General features: G+C 43.0%; 1 protein-coding gene across 7 annotated transcripts in view; it reads right to left on the reverse strand.

Annotated features, from left to right (window-relative positions):
• Positions 1 to 469: 469 nt before the first annotated feature.
• The window catches only part of pou2f2b (POU class 2 homeobox 2b), a 59154-nt gene continuing 41715 nt past the window's right edge, over positions 470 to 17908 (reverse strand). For 2 of the 7 annotated variants that reach the window (XM_069537209.1, XM_069537207.1), the window contains exons 2-16: positions 10048 to 10113; positions 9890 to 9924; positions 9125 to 9175; positions 8322 to 8441; positions 7753 to 8094; positions 7341 to 7446; positions 7153 to 7244; positions 6866 to 7015; positions 6618 to 6759; positions 6388 to 6536; positions 5595 to 5792; positions 5251 to 5477; positions 4593 to 4661; positions 4134 to 4207; positions 470 to 2340 (exon numbers count right to left, since the gene is read on the reverse strand). In XM_069537209.1, coding sequence (XP_069393310.1) covers positions 2012 to 2340; positions 4134 to 4207; positions 4593 to 4661; positions 5251 to 5477; positions 5595 to 5792; positions 6388 to 6536; positions 6618 to 6759; positions 6866 to 7015; positions 7153 to 7244; positions 7341 to 7446; positions 7753 to 8094; positions 8322 to 8441; positions 9125 to 9175; positions 9890 to 9924; positions 10048 to 10113 — 2150 coding nt within the window. In that variant the 3' untranslated portion in view covers positions 470 to 2011. Of the gene's footprint in view, positions 2341 to 4133; positions 4208 to 4592; positions 4662 to 5250; positions 5478 to 5594; positions 5793 to 6387; positions 6537 to 6617; positions 6760 to 6865; positions 7016 to 7152; positions 7245 to 7340; positions 7447 to 7752; positions 8095 to 8321; positions 8442 to 9124; positions 9176 to 9889; positions 9925 to 10047; positions 10114 to 14953; positions 15109 to 17908 lie in introns of those variants that run through there. The other 5 variants (XM_020092963.2, XM_069537212.1, XM_069537210.1 and 2 more) reach the window with 5 other exon arrangements.

Raw genomic sequence — 17908 nt, forward strand, 5'->3', positions numbered from 1 at the left:
TTTATTTTTGGTATCCTCTTACAAAACATTGTTTCCCCCTCACAACAGCATGTCCCTTCGTCGCCTGCCCCGCAGCATACCCTTGTCTCCGGGGGTTCAGAGTAAAGGATCAGTTCCCTAAATAAAGCTTCCCCCGTTGGGTTTTTACGACGGGCCAGGTGGAGGGGATTACACCTGGAAGGCAGGGGGGCCTCCGGTGCTAACGTCCTGTTCTCAGCCCCCACCCCACCTTCCTCTGTGTCTTTATTGTGTTCGTATGTCTGGGCCAGGGCTCCTTCAAGATGAGCCCTGCAGCCTTGAGAATGCTTTGGTTTCCATTTGAGAATTAATGGCAGTCTGAGGTGGAAAATGACAGTGAAATGTGATTGATGGGGTGATGATGGAAACAGACACACATCAGTAAACATGTCTAGACAGACAGGTGTAGCGTGCGGCGTCTAACACTGATAGACGAGGCAGGAAGGAGAGCTGTGACTAAACTTGGCTTTATTGACTTATTTAGCCTGCAGTCTTAACGGCTGATACTTCGAATCTTCAATCACAGCCCTATTTCATACTTTCAAAATGGTCAACCACTCTTTAACGAAGGTGTGCGAAGTTCCTAGGGCATGTTCATTTAGCCCTGGACCCGCTGATAATGGGTTATCTTTAAGAGTGAGGAAAGAGTGGTTTGATTAAGAGCACAGAACGCCACATGTTTAGGTCTTAATAAATTCATTCACACCTTGAAATCAAACTACAAAGTGTGTGCCGACTTTTTTTTTGATCTACCGGCACTTGGTGAGGACTGAGACGAGCGTCTTGTCACGTCCATCATCTCCGCCACATGTAGGAACAAAATGCACGTCGTAGACACAAACATGAAGATGATGACAATGACGATGATGAGTCATAACCCCAAAAGCTAACACTAAAAAAAAAGCTGCAGCAATAAATAGAGTAGGAAAAATGGCACTAATAAATTATTAAAAACACAAATCCCATGTGTACTTCTCAAAGTGTAAAAAACGGATACTGGATAATAAGAGTCCGTCAGGGATGTTTGAAATAAAAAAAAAGAAGAGGAAAGCTTTCTCTATGCTCTTAGAACCAGAGGTAGGTAAAGAGACTATAAACGCATGAAGATGCAGCAGTATTGGCAATCGAACGTTACACAATTGTTCAAAACAATCTAGCATGAAAACCTATGAGAGACACATGATCTGACACAAACAGGATGAGTCAATGACAGGATGGATTGGCTCTTGATGTGTGTGTGTGTGTGTGTTGCAGTAGCAGTAGAGTCCTGGTCCTGGATAGCTTCAGTATTTACATGTCCTTTTTGAATAAAGCTTTTCTCTCCGTATTTTTGGTATTTGGGATTTTGGTATGGTTGACTTTTTTTTCGTCATTGTGTATTCCTCCTCCGCCTCCTCCTCAGGTAAATTTTTGGTTTAAACTTGTCCTCCCGACTCCTCTTCCTTCAGACCCGCAGCTTTTCGAAATAATACGAAAAAAAGAAAAAGAAAAATGTAAGCACAGTCCTCTCCATTTTTTTGTCCTTGCCGCCATTCCTTTGTCACATATTAAAGTTATCTTTCGTCATTTTTGGTTTATATTCGTCGACATGCATCTCCGCCGTCTCTTCCTTCTCTTTTGTGGAAGAGTCATTGGTTTGTTTTCCTTTAGAGAGAAAGAGTGGAGAGGTGCCATGTTGATATCACGCGTCGTTGACAAAAAGGTCCCACGTTGCCGCCTTTTCGTCTGTTTTTGATAGATAAAGATTTTTGGTTTCGATCTTCCCCTTTCCCTTCCCTTCTGCCCTCTTTCACATCTTTCCCTCCCTCTCCCCTCTTTCATTCTGTATATTTTTGGCATCGAAAGACTGGGAGAGAAGGAGAGAGAGAGAGAGAGCCATCATGAAAATAATAACGGAAGAAGAGCACAAGAGAGAGAAAGAGATAGCTTTGGTGTGAAAGGCGAGGTTCCCGTTTCCTCCGTCCTCCTCCTCTCTGATTGGCCCTTTGTGTGGTCACTCGATCTTGCCGCCACCCAGAGGGGGCGGGCTGTGTGCCATTTCGCTGGAGGAGCAGGAAGAGGCGGGGCTGGAGCAGGGGGACGGGGAGCAGGGGGTGGGGCTGATGCTGCTGGCGGAGGGGAAGGGGGAGGCCTGGGAGGCTTTGGCTACAGCGGCGCTGATCAGTCCAGCACCGGGGTTCTGGGACATGTGGAGGAAGGCAGGGTGGTTGAGGAAGAGGGAGGAGGGGAGGCCACCTCCCTGGCCCCCAGAGGCCCCCAGCAAAACCTTACTGGCCCCCTCAAGACTGGAAAGAGGCAGCTGACCACCACTGGCTGCTAGGGCTGAGGGAGAGAGAGAGACGGAGGGTGTTAAAGGGATATTAAAGGGATATTCCATCACCAGACACTTTTACTGTAAACCAGAGTCAACTTTATCTTATTGTTTGATTATGCGATCATGTTTGGGCACCGTGTTATCCCCTTTCATCTCTTCCTTCATCTCTTCCTCCTCCAAACACAAGCACAGTCTTTTTTTCCTTTTCTCTCAGAAATGTATGTGTCAGTCAACCAACTCTCTGTCAATCTCCTTCATCTCATTTCCCACAGTGCAGACGAAGACTGAGAAAATGACCAAACTTGTTATATTCAGTAGAAGAAGGTGGAGAAGTGGGAAAAACACTGTTATTCTCCAAAAAGTCTGTTTTTCAAGAGGGAATCTCTTCGTATGCAACAGAGAAAAACACAAAATGTCAATAATAAGCCAATCGGAAAAAAAAAAGAGTTGACAATTAAACATAATATAATATCTGGAACAAGCTCATCTCATAGAATCAGACACAGCACAGGCAAAGGTAAGATGAGTGGCCTGTTGTTATGGAAACAAGGTAGATGACTTGTTTTTCCTCTTCTGAACGCACGTCCTGCAGTGTTTCTTTCACTATCAACACGGTTCGCGTGAAGGAAGTCTAATCATATTTGTGATTGCATAGCAACAGAAAAACACATTTATCTTTTTCCTGGCTCGTACTCCTCAAAGTGCAACATGTCTTGTGCATTATGGTCTGTTGAGTCCTCTCTTGGTGATTGATTCCTTGGTGAATGTTGTTATCCTGAAGGTCTGACATCTAAACCTGACATTTACTGCTGATGGTTTGATTATATTAAAATTCTATATCGATATAATTTCGTATAAATTGATATTTTACTTATAGGTTTAATGATATTAAAATGTTTTCTTATTATTATTATATCATATACATATTGACATTAGTAGAAATCCTCCAAACAGCTCAATGAATGAGAATGAATAAAGTGGGTATATACTGTATGTGAGTGTGTTTTTCTTTAGTTAAACTTTCAGACTAAATTGAACTTTTTCCTCACATCATCATATTTGACAAATGATTAAATGAAGAGATCAGAGGGTGAAGATGAGTGACAGAGCACAGGCACACACAAACAAACACACAAACACACATTAACGTAACCATCATCACACACGTACAAACACTTGATGGGATGAATTGATGGATGTTGGACGACTGCGACACACGAGAAGTTAAATCTACAACTGTCTCAGTCTCGGCTGCCTCGTGCTGTCGATGAGCAAACACCCTCAGCTGCCTTTGCATCTGTGTCTCCAGTCAGCAGTAACATGCATAACTGTATTACTCACCGTCACACTTCTCTTTTTTAATACGTCTCTCTCTCTCTCACCCTTCTCACACCTGGAAAATGAGCTCTGTTGACGTCGGTCGAGACTGTTCACTGGTCACTTCTGCAGGATTGCACACTTTCCCCCCCCCCTTGTGCTATTCTCGTTCTGTTCTGAAGTGTAGGCAGGTGTGTGAGAGGGGATGTGTCATGTACAGTACATGCGTCTAAACATTTATGTTTGTGTAGGAGTGTGTGAGAGGCAAGTGTTTGTGTAAGATGAAGGAAAATGTGCGCAGAGCATTAAAACTCCTCTCTGGGTGTTTTATGTTTCCTATGACCCTAAGATTAGTTTTTTCCAGAAACTGAATAAAAACAAACACCTCCAGCTCAGCCTTGACCTCTGCATTGGTTTCTATTCTCACTGGTTTCTCTATTAAACTCATTTGCCTTTCATGTCTATATAACACACACACACACACCTTGGATAGTGGCCAGGGGATTGTTACCGAGGAGGGCTTGGTTCATCCCTGTGTTAACTCCCATCACAGTGTTCCTGTTGTGTCACACACACACACACACACACACACACACACACACACACACACACACACACACACACACACACACACACACACACACACAGCACCATACACGTGCAAGCATATATACGAACAAAGACAAGCAGAGGAGAAAAGGTGAGAAAAGTTTGGCAGCAAATACAAGCAGAGGACAAATTCAGCCTTGCACATATAAGGAGCAGTAGTTTGGTGATAGTTTGCAGGACAGGTGTAAACAATGTTAAGAAAAAGAGGTTAGACGTGTGGAAGTAGACAGATCATATAGAAAATGTTACAAAAGATTAAAAATGTATAATTTACTCTGCATCTATAACAAAGGATAGAATTCAGTACTTTAATATCTACGTGTGTCGCATTCACCTCAAGTTTGCAGCAAAATCGGTGATGTAGTTAGACACGTCACCGTTCTTTTTACCCATACGCCATAAGCTGTGAACACAAGAACCACACACGGACACACACAGGGTTAGAATGCACTGCTGCATGGGGGGAGCAGTGGCACCCAATGGCATTGCTGGGCTATCGGTGTGTGTGCGTGTGTGTGCGTGTTTGTGTGTGTGTATACCATATCAACCATTTAACTACAAACTGCAGGTGAACCGCGCAGGGTGCAGTATTCATAGTTTCATGGAAATGTGTGGTTGTGTGTGTAACGTGTGTTAAGAAGCTTTGCCTACATTTTTGGACACAGAGACAGTGATTTTTTTTTAAATATAAAAAAAATACTGTAATCAAGATAAAAAACAAACATGGACCTGATATTTAAAGGGTCAGTTGCCACAAAAAACACCTCGGTTGATATCTTAGTTACAGTAGGTTTGGATATATTTCTTCAGGTTTTGCAGCTTCCATCTCTCACTCTCCACCAAACTGAGATTATGCTATCAACCCAACACATGAAACATTACATTTGAGAGTATATCCAGATTTCTATTTGGATCTGCGCCAAATTACACACAATTCTAGAATGATTCCCTAAGACATCCACGACTTAGGGCCTGGGCACGTTGTGTCTTACCCTGTGTTCAGGCTGAGTGTGCTGTGGCTGGGAGTGGCTGGGCTGGCCGTGCTGCGGGGAGGAGGAGGAGGAGTCACCGGGGAGGGTGCAGAGCTGAGAGAGAGGTGGCTTGAGCTGATGGAGGGATGGGTGGAGGTGAGGCTGGAGGTCAGGGAGCAGATGGAGGGCATGGTGGTCACCGTTGTGCTGCTAAGACTGGTCACGGCCTGCGACAGCTGGCTGGACATCTGGCGGGGAGACGGACACACAGACAGATTCAGGTTTCTGAAACTACTGACGGCTGACAAACACTGTATAACTATCACATACAGGGGAGGAGATGTGGATTGAGGTGGTGCGTTTACCATGTGAGGGCTGTAGCAGGGTTGTTTGTGTGCTGGTGGGGCAGTGGGGGGCTGGCTGGGCAGGGGAGGGGTGGCACTGCTGGGATTGATGCGCTTCTCTTTCTGCCGGCGGTTGCAGAACCAGACTCGGATCACCTCCTTCTCCATGTTGAGCTGCTCGGCGATCAGCAGGATCTCCTCTGAGGTAGGCTTCTGGTTCTGCAGGATTATTTCAACAGTGCTAGATTTCAGCTAAAAGTTTCAAAACACCGAGACATAAATCATGTTCGTTTACACAAAGGGAAGAATGTGACACCTAAATGATGTGTTCATTAAGATGAAGCCTTAAGCTTTAAATCACTGTAATTCTTCATGTGTTCATTTTTAATAAACTCTGGACAGTGATGACAAAATACACACTCAGGTTATTACAGTATTTATACATAATATAATATATATATATATATATATATAAAATATATATAATGACTCCATTAAAACACAATATCTGATGGATTTAGGGTCAGTTATGGGTCATGTTTTCGCTAACTGTCAACTTTTTGAAAGATTACACAAAAACTACTGAAACTATTTCCTTGAAACTTGGTGAAGGGATGCAGTGTGGGTCAGTAAAGAGATTTGAACTCATTTCCAATGGAATAATTGATGTTTCTTGATTAAAAATAGGCACATTTAAGGGACTAATATTTGTGAGTGTTTTGCCGTGGGGGAGGTATGTTCTCTACTGAGTGCAATCTATTCAAGAAAAGAATTTCTTTCATTTCTACCTTAATAATAGCTTTAATTATCTCACCGTCATGAATGCGCGCTCCAGGGCCACACGTACATTCGTCTCGATGCTGGTTCTCTTCTTTCTGCGACGACCAGGCATCCCCTCGAAGCCCAAAGAGGAAGAGGACAGGGAGCTGGGGCTGGGCAGGGTGCTGTCTATGGACATGGTCTCTGCAGGAGGAAAACAGACTGAATGTCATGTAAGTACTTTTAACATAAATGCAGAGAGCTGCTATTTTAATGTGAGCTCACCTGCATCATTGAGCCACTTCTCCAGCAGCGGCTTCAGCTTGCACATGTTCTTAAAGCTCAGGTTCAGGGCCTCAAAGCGGGAGATGGTCGTCTGGCTGAAGTCGTTGCCGTACAGCTTCCCCATGGCCAAACCTACATCTCCCTACAGAAGAAAAATGTAAGACAGTTAAAAACACATCAGTGACTGAGAAACATTTATTTTAATTAAAAATTAATACATTTAATATAACCTGCTTGGTTCTACCAACCTGTGTGAAGCCCAGTTTGATACGTCTCTGTTTGAAAGTGCGGGCGAACTGTTCAAGCTCCTCCAGGTCACTGGGCTCCTCGGGATGAGGGGTCACTGAGGGCATCGTAGTCACGCCTCCACCACCGCTCACATCCATGCTCTTATCTCGCTGCAGCATGTACGACGCAGAGGAATGAAAGTGAGAATGAAAGCGAAGGAAGGCGGGAGAGAAACAAGTGTTTGGTATCAGTAGTGAAAGCATTGGGTTTTCTGTTCCCACTGACTGAAGCTTAAAAGTTTTCTCACCTGTGCTTGGAGTCCCATTCTATTCTGAGCAGACAGCAGACTTCCTTGGTTTTGCTGAGGTAGCGTAATAAGATTTGGTGTCGATAGGAGTCCTGACAAAAAAAAAACCCAACATTATCGATTATGACAAAAAGGTGAATTTTATAACTAATTTCTGCAGGAAACATAAAATAATATGCAGGCCCCACCTTGCTGGGCCTGCTGTGCCTGCGGGAGGAGGAACTGAGCAGGAGATGGGAGCGAGTGACCGGGCACCAACACCAACTGTTGAAGCTGCAACAGCTGCTGGATGTCCTGTGTGATCAAGAGAGAAGGTTTGTATCTATAACTTCTCATGAACTCATGAGGAGAGATTGAGGGCTCAGACATATAAAAATGTGTTAGTATGTGAGGCACCTCCTGCTGAGGAGAGGAGCAGAAAACATAGAAGTAAGTGGAAAATGTTGTTATTGAAAAGAAAGGGAAAATGTGTGCATTCATGCACAGTGGAAACTGTGAATCATGAAACAAATGACACGCCTGCAAGATTGTTCCGAGGCTAAATACTATTTCCTCAATCAAAGCGATCATCAGGAAGTGGCTTTGATTGGCAATCAGTACCTGGGCGGTGAGCTGGATGGGCTGGGACAGGGTAAGCTGGGGTGGAGGAGGTGGGACAGGGACACTTTGGGCAGTCTGTTCCTGTGTGCTCTGCCCCTGTCCCTGCGACTGAGCCTGCTGACCCGTGTGTCCTGCCTGCTGTTGCTGCTGCTGCTGCTGGGCTTGCTGATTCGCTGCTGCTACTGCTGCTGCTGCTGCCTGAGCTTGCTGATTGGCTTGGGCGGCCGCGTGGGCAGCATGAGCAGCATGGGCTGCATTGGACTGTTGCACAGCTGCAGCCAGGAGCTGCGCCTGAGCCTGCTGCAGCAACAACTGCTGCTGCGCTGGCAACAGAGCTGTCAACTGGTGAGGAGAGAGAGAAAGAGCAAGAGGAGAGGAGAGGAAAGGAGAGGAGGAGAGGAGGAGAGGAGGAGAGAATTGAGATTCAAAAGAAAAGAATGAAATGGCCAGAAAGAGACAATGAAGGAAACAGTTTTCAAAAAGAAGCACAAGAGAAGCAAGCAAGGTAAAAGCAAAGCAGCGTGTGTGTGTGTGTGTATGTGTGTGTGTGTATCATAAGTCAGTCTTACCCCTGCTAGTTGGGAGCCAGTCAGCATGAGCTGTGTGTGTTGCAGGGCCGTCTGTGAGGGGGTCGGGCCGTGAGAGTGAGGAAGGGCCGGGGACATCTCACCACACTCCTCCATCTTATTCTGTGAGAAAGAAAGGAAACAAGTGAATGTAGACAAATATCAATTAAAACACATAAAAGTCTTAATCCCATATTAGCTTGAAACATAAATGCTACAATGTAATTATAAAAAGCACCTGCACTAAAAAGACAAGGACAGATAAGATCACCAGCTGAATCTGAAACGTGTCTTCGGACGTGAGGTGACTTGTGTCTCTTTTTCTTGCACAAACGTCTTTTTTCCCAGGATCAGGTGCGTTTGAACTGGCAGCGGCGAAACTCTTCCAGTTTACTGATTTACATATCTCCGCTGGTATGCAAATTAGGTGGATTTTACTCTTTGCTGCATTGTAGCTTTTCAGATTAATTCCACTTGTGAATGTGCTTTGTGAATGGAGAGTGCCATCATACTGTCTCCTCTCGGTCAATCTGTTTACATTCAAGGCTTTTAGACACATTATGAGCCTCGACGTCAAACGCAACAAAAGAGCGATTCAGTGCAAAGAAACGAACACAAAGCTGAGGCAGCTATACTGTCAATGAGCCCACTGTGTGACATTAAGACACAAAAGATGCACAAACATGGGACCAGACATACACAAGAACGTGCACAGGCAATTCAGCATAATGGACACACACACACACACACACACACACACACACACACACACACACACACACACACACACACACACACACACTCACCTTGCTGCTGCTCAGGCTTGGTGACAGAGGGAAAGGACTGACTTTCATTGACTGAGCCAAGAAGAGAAGAAACAGAAAGGATTACTCATTTCAGAAATTATGCCACTTTAAAGGTAAGAAGAGTCAATGATTCATGAACAAAATTATTCTTTTTTGATTTTGATCGGTTGGTTTACAAAAAAAATAGTTTCCATACAAAAAATAATTGTTTCCCTTTTTCAATTTTTTTCTACAATGAACTGATTTAACTTTGTATTTTTCACTCTTTATCAGACAAAACAAGCAATTTGAAGATGTCACTGGTAAATCACACATTTCTAGAATCTTTTAGACTTCAACATTACTTCTAAAACTAGAATGGCCCTACACCTCCCCCCACCAAGGCCCAACAGTCATTTTGAATTCAATCAAGCTGCACCAAAATGAACTCTCTGATAGAAATGAGTCCCTTAAATATGCTTGATTTTTTTCATCGAGATTCATAATTTCTTTTGCTGTGAAATCAGTGAAAATGTCAAATAAAAAGGTTAATGAAAGGGATAAAACCAAGGTTCTTCTCTGAACCATACCACAAGTCTCCACCAAGTTTCTTGCTTAAAACAAATATACAAACCAACCATCAAACACACGGACAATGATAAAAACATAACCTCCCTGGTGGAGATAATAATCTGATTTCATTTCATTGTTATCTTTTGTTGTGGCTCAGTTACGCGTGTGACAGAGGTGGGAGACAAGCGTAATAATCACAGGGTTCAGATGTACCTGGTGATTTGATTCAGGTCCGTTCCGCTCAGAATCTGTGTGGGAGAGGAAGGAAAAAGTGAGAAATTGATCATGTGTTAAAGAACAAATACACAGAGACTTTGTTTTTACATTCAGTATATGTAGTCTGCATGAGGATGTGTTTATTAGCATGTTACCTGTGCCCTCCAATGGTGAGTCAGCCCCCGCTTTCTCCAGCTCTCCTGGCTTTGACATCCTGATATCTGCAACAGGAAGACACGCAGACAAACAGCAGTCAGTCAGGCTGACTCTTAAATCTGTGTCAGACAGAAAATAAAAAAAGCAGAGCGAAGCAGAACAACAGACATTTTCAAAGCAGGTGATCAGAATCTGGATGACGAGAGGGGAAAGAGGATGTCCAGGGCGTCGATCTCAGATTAGAAGGTTGAGTGGTTTCAGGTCACGGAATGGGGCCCACACACTGTACTCCAAACAATGTGGCTGAATCACTCTCGGGTTGAATGCAGCCCACATTCATTCATTCTTTCCAATTAGTGGTTTTAACACTGAGTAGGTTGACCCAAGGTGTTTGCTTGTTCTATATTTAACTAAGGGTGTTTACGTGGGAGCTCATATCGTTGTGTGTCATTCACGTTGAGACCACATCGCTTCCTGGTTCATACTGTTTTGGGGCAGTCCCCATGGCAACTGCAGCGAATACAAGGCGGAACGAAATGCAAGTCTTCAACTGTCTGTCACAAAGAGAACTGAGCATTTTTTGACAGAGGCGAAAAAATGGAAACTGGAATCTGAGGAGAGATTTGAGAAAAGGTGTGTGTGAGAGGGATGTGTGTGTGTGTGTATGTGTGTGTGTGTGTGTGTGTGTGTGTGTGTGTGTGTACATGTCTATACTGTGTACTTATGTGTGTGTTTGTTTTTGATAATCATGCACTATAGTATTATCCCAATACAAAAGCTTTTTTATTTGTCTGAAACCACAAACCTGTTGTGTCCATTTGAAACCCTCTTTTCTCTGTTCTCTCTCTCTCTCTCTCTCACATTCACACACCACACACACACCACACACACACACACACACACACACACACATGCAGAGCTACTTCCCTTTTGTGAAAACATGCAAATCAGCCCAACGACCAACTAATTATATCTGCCACCTGCATAATAAACTCTGTCTCCCTCTCTCTTCTCACCCCCTCCTCTCCCATTTCTCTCTTTTCTTTCCATCCTGTTATTTTTCATGTTGCAGAGAAAGTTGCCGATGAGAAAGTGATATCAAATCGTAATTTTCCCACCACCTTATTGATGACACAGAAAAATGACATTATGACTCGTACATGACTTTCTGCAACACCAAAAACCAAGTGGTCAAGCATGGTTTTCACCATTTGGGGGCAGCAGTGATACACGGACGAGAGGACGACCCTGATCCACTGACCTGAAGCTGATTTCAAATGATCAAACAATGAGTCCAGTGCAACTTTTAATGAGATGAAAACCTGCTCCCTGATAAGACGCAGAAACACGTTTGCTTCAGGGAGACAGAAATGAGAACAGCTGACTTTTGGTGTGTGCAGCGTCTTGAGGGAAAGGGGGAAGTTGCGATGGGCTCTGAAAGCTCCACTCTGCTGCCACACTGGTCAGAACTTGGGGTCGTATACACAAATACACACTGACCACAGGATGTCCTCCATATAAATGGACTTCTGCAAAAAGCCTTCGGTGACTAACCATGTAGGATGCAAGCGTCTGATTAATCTATTATTAGGGTCAAGTTTGTGGGTATTCCAACATTACTTACAGCTCCTGTTTTGATGCTATATAAAACTAGCAGCTGCTAGGGAAACCCCAAAACGTCCAGCATTTCTAATTTCTGGTAAAATCTGCCACAAGGTGAAGCTTCTTCCTCTCAAGGATGTCCATATTTAAAACTCAAGGAAAGTCAACCCCTCATAATGCACATAGCACATTTACTAACGCACTGTGAATGTCACTTCTTTTACATTGGACTACCTTGTGCTCCGTGCGTGCAACAATAAAGCCAAATACACAATGTAAACTGATTGTCCGTCTTGTAAAAACAGCTGTAAGGTGAACTTTTATCTTATATCTGTGGATGATGCCCGTGTGCAGGGTAAGATGAGATGTGATTCATGGCTGGAAATGGCCGACAGACAGTGGCATGGTGGATAATGTGGTCAGTAATACAGTGGTGGGACAGTATATCAAGTTGCTGTGTCTTTCTCACTTCCCCTCCCGACTTCCCCTTGTACCGGGTTGAACGCAGAGTGCTAAACCCAACACTTACTGTCAGTGAGGCTATTAATATTAGCCTGGCTTTTCTCTCTCACTCTCTTTCACTCCATCTTTTTAAAACCTCCCCCTCTTTTACAACAACGCTGCACACAAACACGCAGCTAATTTTCACATGACAGAGCAGAGTTACATGTTGTGAATGTTTTAACAGTTTTAGTCGTCGTCACTCAATAAGCACAACAATAAAAGGCTTCATCTCTTTACATTGCCTGCGTGTTTTGTCTTTTTACATGTGGTGTGAAGTGAATTTATAGATTTAAGAAACTCTAAGTTGAAGTACTACCTCTCATTTAAATCTCCCTTCAAAACCTTTCTCTTTCTGAAAGCTTTGGGGATTTTTGTATTTATTTATACTGTTTTTAATAGTTAGAGTATTTTTTACAGCTTCTCCTTTTTTTTTTGGTTTTTACCACTTTTTGTTAAACCCTATTATTATCACTATTATAATTGATTGTATTACTCCAGTGTCTCTTCCATCCTGTGACTGTATGTTAAACTCACAGCAGAGCTGAGTTCATCTTCCAGCCAGTGAAACCAGTGCGCTGCACCACACATTTAATGCTGTATAATCCTGTGTCACCATTAAATGATGCAACAGAAAGGAAGAAGAGTGTGTGTGCTTAATGTGGACTGTTTCACTGTTTCTGTTATTCTCCTCTGGGTATTTTGGCCGAGATGAAACTCCAGTGCAACCAACAACCCCCCCACCCTACTTCCTGGAAGGGGGGGCGGGGGGGGTGCTCTGGGAACTGGAGTCTATACAGACTAAATACAGATTTTCAAAAACGCAGAAGTTCCTACAATTTTGTCACAGAGAAATGTCTTCAAACTGAGGGTCAGAGAGTCGACTGACCGATTCTGTTCGCACAGTTTTATGAAGACGAACAACAAAGCTGATGTCAGATTATGGGAAATATGAAAAATTATGAAAAAATGTGGCTGAACAAACAAATTGGAAAAATTAACAAGTCAATGAAGATGGGAAATAAGAATAAAGTGATAAAACAAAAAAGGAAAGATCTGAAATGTGACTATGTGATCATCAGAGCTGTGACTTTTCATTTCAGTCGTTGCTGTTTGTCGATTACACACAAAAATTACCTGGCACCTAAAATGCTTAATGGAAGATTACGAAATAAGATCATTAGTAAAAACAAATAATAATTAACAATAAAAAATAATAATAACCAATAAAAAGTGAATGCAGCTGGAATGAAGACAGATGTATGTGTACAAAGCAAAAAAACGCATGACTAAATAATGTGATAATACACTGAAGGAAAAGGCCTATTAGAATATCTTAATTTGGAAGTTCTTCTGCGTTGTAAAATATTTTCACCTACTCCACTGATGCCCTCTGAGGAGATGAACAAAGTTGTATAGGGAGGCGAAAATATTCTTTGACAATACCAGTCATTTAAATTATGGAAATACCACAAAGTGAAATCTTGTTATTCATAACGTATTCTCTTTCAATTCTGATGAATCAATGATCAAAACTGCTGAAAAGTTAAATTAACCTTAACATGGATCTGACTGCACTGTTTTAAAATAGCGGCAGAAAAGCCCTTAATTCTAAAGACAATTAGTTAATACAATTTAATTCATCCTTTCTTTTGATTGTGATATTTATGTGTCACCCTGGTCAGAGTAAGTTACAGAAGGTCAAAGCAGCTCAGAAGTGACTCACTGGTTTTAGAGCCGAGAGTTACTCTTTAATAATCATCGATCACATCCACGTTTATAGAAATCATTATCAGGACGTCAAAGACTGACACTGAAATATGAGCTACTTGACATTTGGAGTTTAGATTTTTGGTAAATGGTGACTCAGTTCATTGTGCTGTGTTTTTTTTTGTGTCATTGTCAGTCAACTGAGACATGTCTGTCACCTCGCTCCTTCTGTGCTGACCACCACTACGAAGCTTCTGCTTTGTTTTTAAATATTTTTTGTTAAATCCTGAGAAAGACATTTATTTTCGTCATTTCCCCTTTTGTTCATCTGCCCTTTATATTCCGTCATCAGACTGTTTTAACGTGTTTTAAATGTACTGAAAGAAATTTAAATTTAAAATGGGACAAAGCAATAATTACAAAATTGCAAACACGCACACACACACACACACACACACACACACACAAAAACATGCAGGAATAAACCCTCTCATCTAAATATCTTTAAAGTGAACACACGTGTATCAGAGCCACATTGTTTAACAGAAGAAGGAAAAGTTGTTTTTGCCAAATGACAGAAAACTGATCACACAAGAGCTGTGACACAGATTTTTCTTCACCAGCATGTTTCAGAAGATACTTTCATAATTTAATCACTAAAGCTTTTTTGGCAATCACTATCCAGTATAAACACACACAAGCACGAGCGCACGCACACGCACACATACACACACACACACACACACACACACACACACACACATACACACACACGCTATGTACTTGCGAGGTGTCTGACCTTTCCCTCTGCCTGCGACAGGCATCCACCCATCCATCCATCATCCCTCCATCCATCCATCCGTCTCCATCTTTCTCTTCGTACCACCTCTCGCTCTTTGATGTTCTCTAATTAGCTGAGCTTCTTAGACCCAGTGGCATTAATCAACAGTGGAGACACACTTCTCTTACTCTCTCTCTCCTTCACACACACACACACACACACACGTACACGGGCATACCTCACGCAAAGCTTAATTGGTCTTGGTAAATGAAGGCCAGCAGAGAGAGAAGGCTGCACAGACAGTTACTCACCTGGCAACCACATACTGGAGAAGTCCTTAGATGCTATGGCTGCTGTCTTGGTCATATCTGTGTCTGTGTGTGAGTGTGTGTGTGCATGCTATGTAAAGAAAAACTCTCACTCTCTCTGACGGCCTCAAACTGAAAAGGAGGAGTGTATGAAATCCTCTCTCTCTCTCTCTCTCTCGCTCACACACGCACAAACACATACCATAAACCACTCCCCCCCCCCAGCCCAACAGGAAGTAAGCCTCAAAAGAGTAGGAACTCAGCACACAGGAGAGAAAAAACAAGATACAAGAAGAACAGAAGAGAAGAAAGAAAGGAGGACATGCAAGAGGTTAGAGAGTGGGAGAGAGAGAGAGATTGAGTAGATAGACGAGGTGAAAAAGAGGGGGATGATGGGTACCGACGGAAAGTGATGGCGCGGCTGGAAACAGCCACTCACTCACTCACTCACTCACACTCACACACACACACACCCTTGCTCAGTCACACATGCAAGTGAAAAACAGCAGGCTTGACATTCAGACTGAAGAGCGTACGATACATTTGTGTGATATATGACCCGGTGCACCTTCAGAACCTGGTGTGAGTTCTGATTTGAGTTTTCCCTCCACGCTTAGAGACTTTAACAGATACTTTAGGCCTCTTTTGTCTAACATGAGTCATGACCAATATCTCCTCAGTCGTATCTGAGGTTATGGCGTAGCAAATAGAAGAGTGGGCTGAGGTGGTCTGTTGAAGGAGGTCTCCACCGACGTGAGAAGATGTGACACATGCAGCCACAGCTCTGGTCTACCCCGGGTGGGAGGAAAACTTTTATCACTGTGCTGACCCCTAACTGTAGGCTGCACACACACACACACACACACACACACACACACACACACACACACACACACACACCTACACACACACACACACACACACACACACACACACACACACACCTACACACACACACACACACACACACACACACACACACACACACACACACACACACACACACACACACACACACACACACACACACACACACACACAGAGCCCCAAACACATGTTTCAAGAGTGGAACATATAAAATAGACCAGAAATGAGAGCCGCCCACTCGGGTTCACAGACTTAGTAGCTTCCAAATTAAAAAATAAATCTAAAGTCGGGGAATGATCTTGATTTCAGCACAACGACAGCCTGGATCTCAAACATGAAAGTATCTGCTCTGACTCTAGGCTGAGCTGACCACAAGGTGGCACTCTTGATTCTCTCATTCTAGTGAAGGAACTGACTCTATCCCTTGAAGAGGAGAGGTGGCTGAGCACCCCTCCCTCTCTCCCCCCTTTTCCTCCTCCCTTGGTCCGAGTTCACTAATTCAAAAGCTAACGGCTGCAGAGTTCCCAAGTTTAACCTTATAAATACTTTATGTGCTGATTTACAACAGCCCAATGTACTGCTGGATAGACACTCACTAGGAAGTGCATAACCCTCTGCACTGGAGGTGTTCTCTATTACACTGAGACATTGTCTTTAAATCTGTCCTCAAACACATACAGATACTGGTGGACTGACTCGTGTGAATACATATTTATTAATATCAGCTCTGCAACTTTGGAGGAATCCTACAAACTCAAAAATGCACAAACACATGACTGGATTCAGAGCCGATTTCTTGATTAATTGATGAGTCGACTGGAAGAAAATTGATTGCCAACAATTTAGATAATACATGAATAAAATAAATATATATTTTCAAAGATTCTTCACCAGCGAAAATACCAAATGTCTAACCTCTCAAATGTGTGGATTTGCTGCGTTCTCAATTAATGTTTATATTAAACTGAACATTTTTTAGTTTTCTATTTATGATTAAGGTGAACAGGAATTAGAGACATTTTTCACACCTGAAAGACAAACAATTGTTGTTTACCTGAGAAAATAATAGATAAATAATCATACAGGTGTAGCAGAATTTGAATCCCCCGTTATTTCCTTTTTTTGTTGAGCCATCAAAAAAACAACTATTACAGTTTATCAAAATGCAGACTGCAGACCAAACCAGGCCTGACACAAATCTTTATTTTTATATCATTTATGCAGTAATATTTTTTGCCTTCATCAGGACATTCATCTGTTTGTCTGTCTGTAAGTAATCAGTGGAGAGCAAGCGTATGTCTGCGAATGTGTGAAGGAAAGCAGGGATTGGCCGGGCCTGTTCAAGGACAGTGACAGACTATGGGTTGGAGAGGGGGTGTTTCTCCGGGTCGGAGGTCGTCTGGACAGCCTGGCTTTGGCCGTGACCTTTGTTCAAACCCCAATCTACCCGAATAACTGCTAGAGTGCGTGTCTTTGTGTGTGTATGTGTAGCCGTGTGTGTATTTGTTTGAGAAGCTCTGATAGTTGGCTGGGGTATCTAAGTGTGCTCTGGATGTGCTTGTGTGTATGTGTGTGTATTTGTGTGTGTATATATATGTGTGTGTGTGTGTGTGTGTGTGTGTGTGGTGCAGTTCATGGCCATGAGGGCCTTCCTGCCCCAAAGAGGTCGGAACCGGGGTTACCATGGAGACGAGACCTAGCAACACTCTTGCCACTAAAATGATACTGGGCCGATGGCAATGGTCTCACTTCAAGTTGACATATTAATACGTACGACACAATGAACCGTGATATTAAATCTGAGAAGAAATACACACAAATAAATATTACAAATTGACAATTATTATCTTTTTAATTATTGTTTAGGGAATATGAGATGTGTGTGTGTGTGTTTTGGTCACTGCTAAGTAATGTTCGTATGATAATAAACACCACACACACACACACGCACTGTATATATACACGTACACAAGCTGATAGTGGGACCCAAGGGAGGAGGATGGGGGAGGCTGGGGCCTCCAGAGGGCCATCAATCACTCCACTGTCAGGGAGGGAGGGAGGGAGAGGCAGGGAGGGAGGAATGGGGGGTTA

The sequence above is a fragment of the Paralichthys olivaceus genome, chromosome 13, assembly GCF_024713975.1.
Source record: "Paralichthys olivaceus isolate ysfri-2021 chromosome 13, ASM2471397v2, whole genome shotgun sequence".
NCBI classification, from domain to species: Eukaryota; Metazoa; Chordata; class Actinopteri; order Pleuronectiformes; family Paralichthyidae; genus Paralichthys; species Paralichthys olivaceus.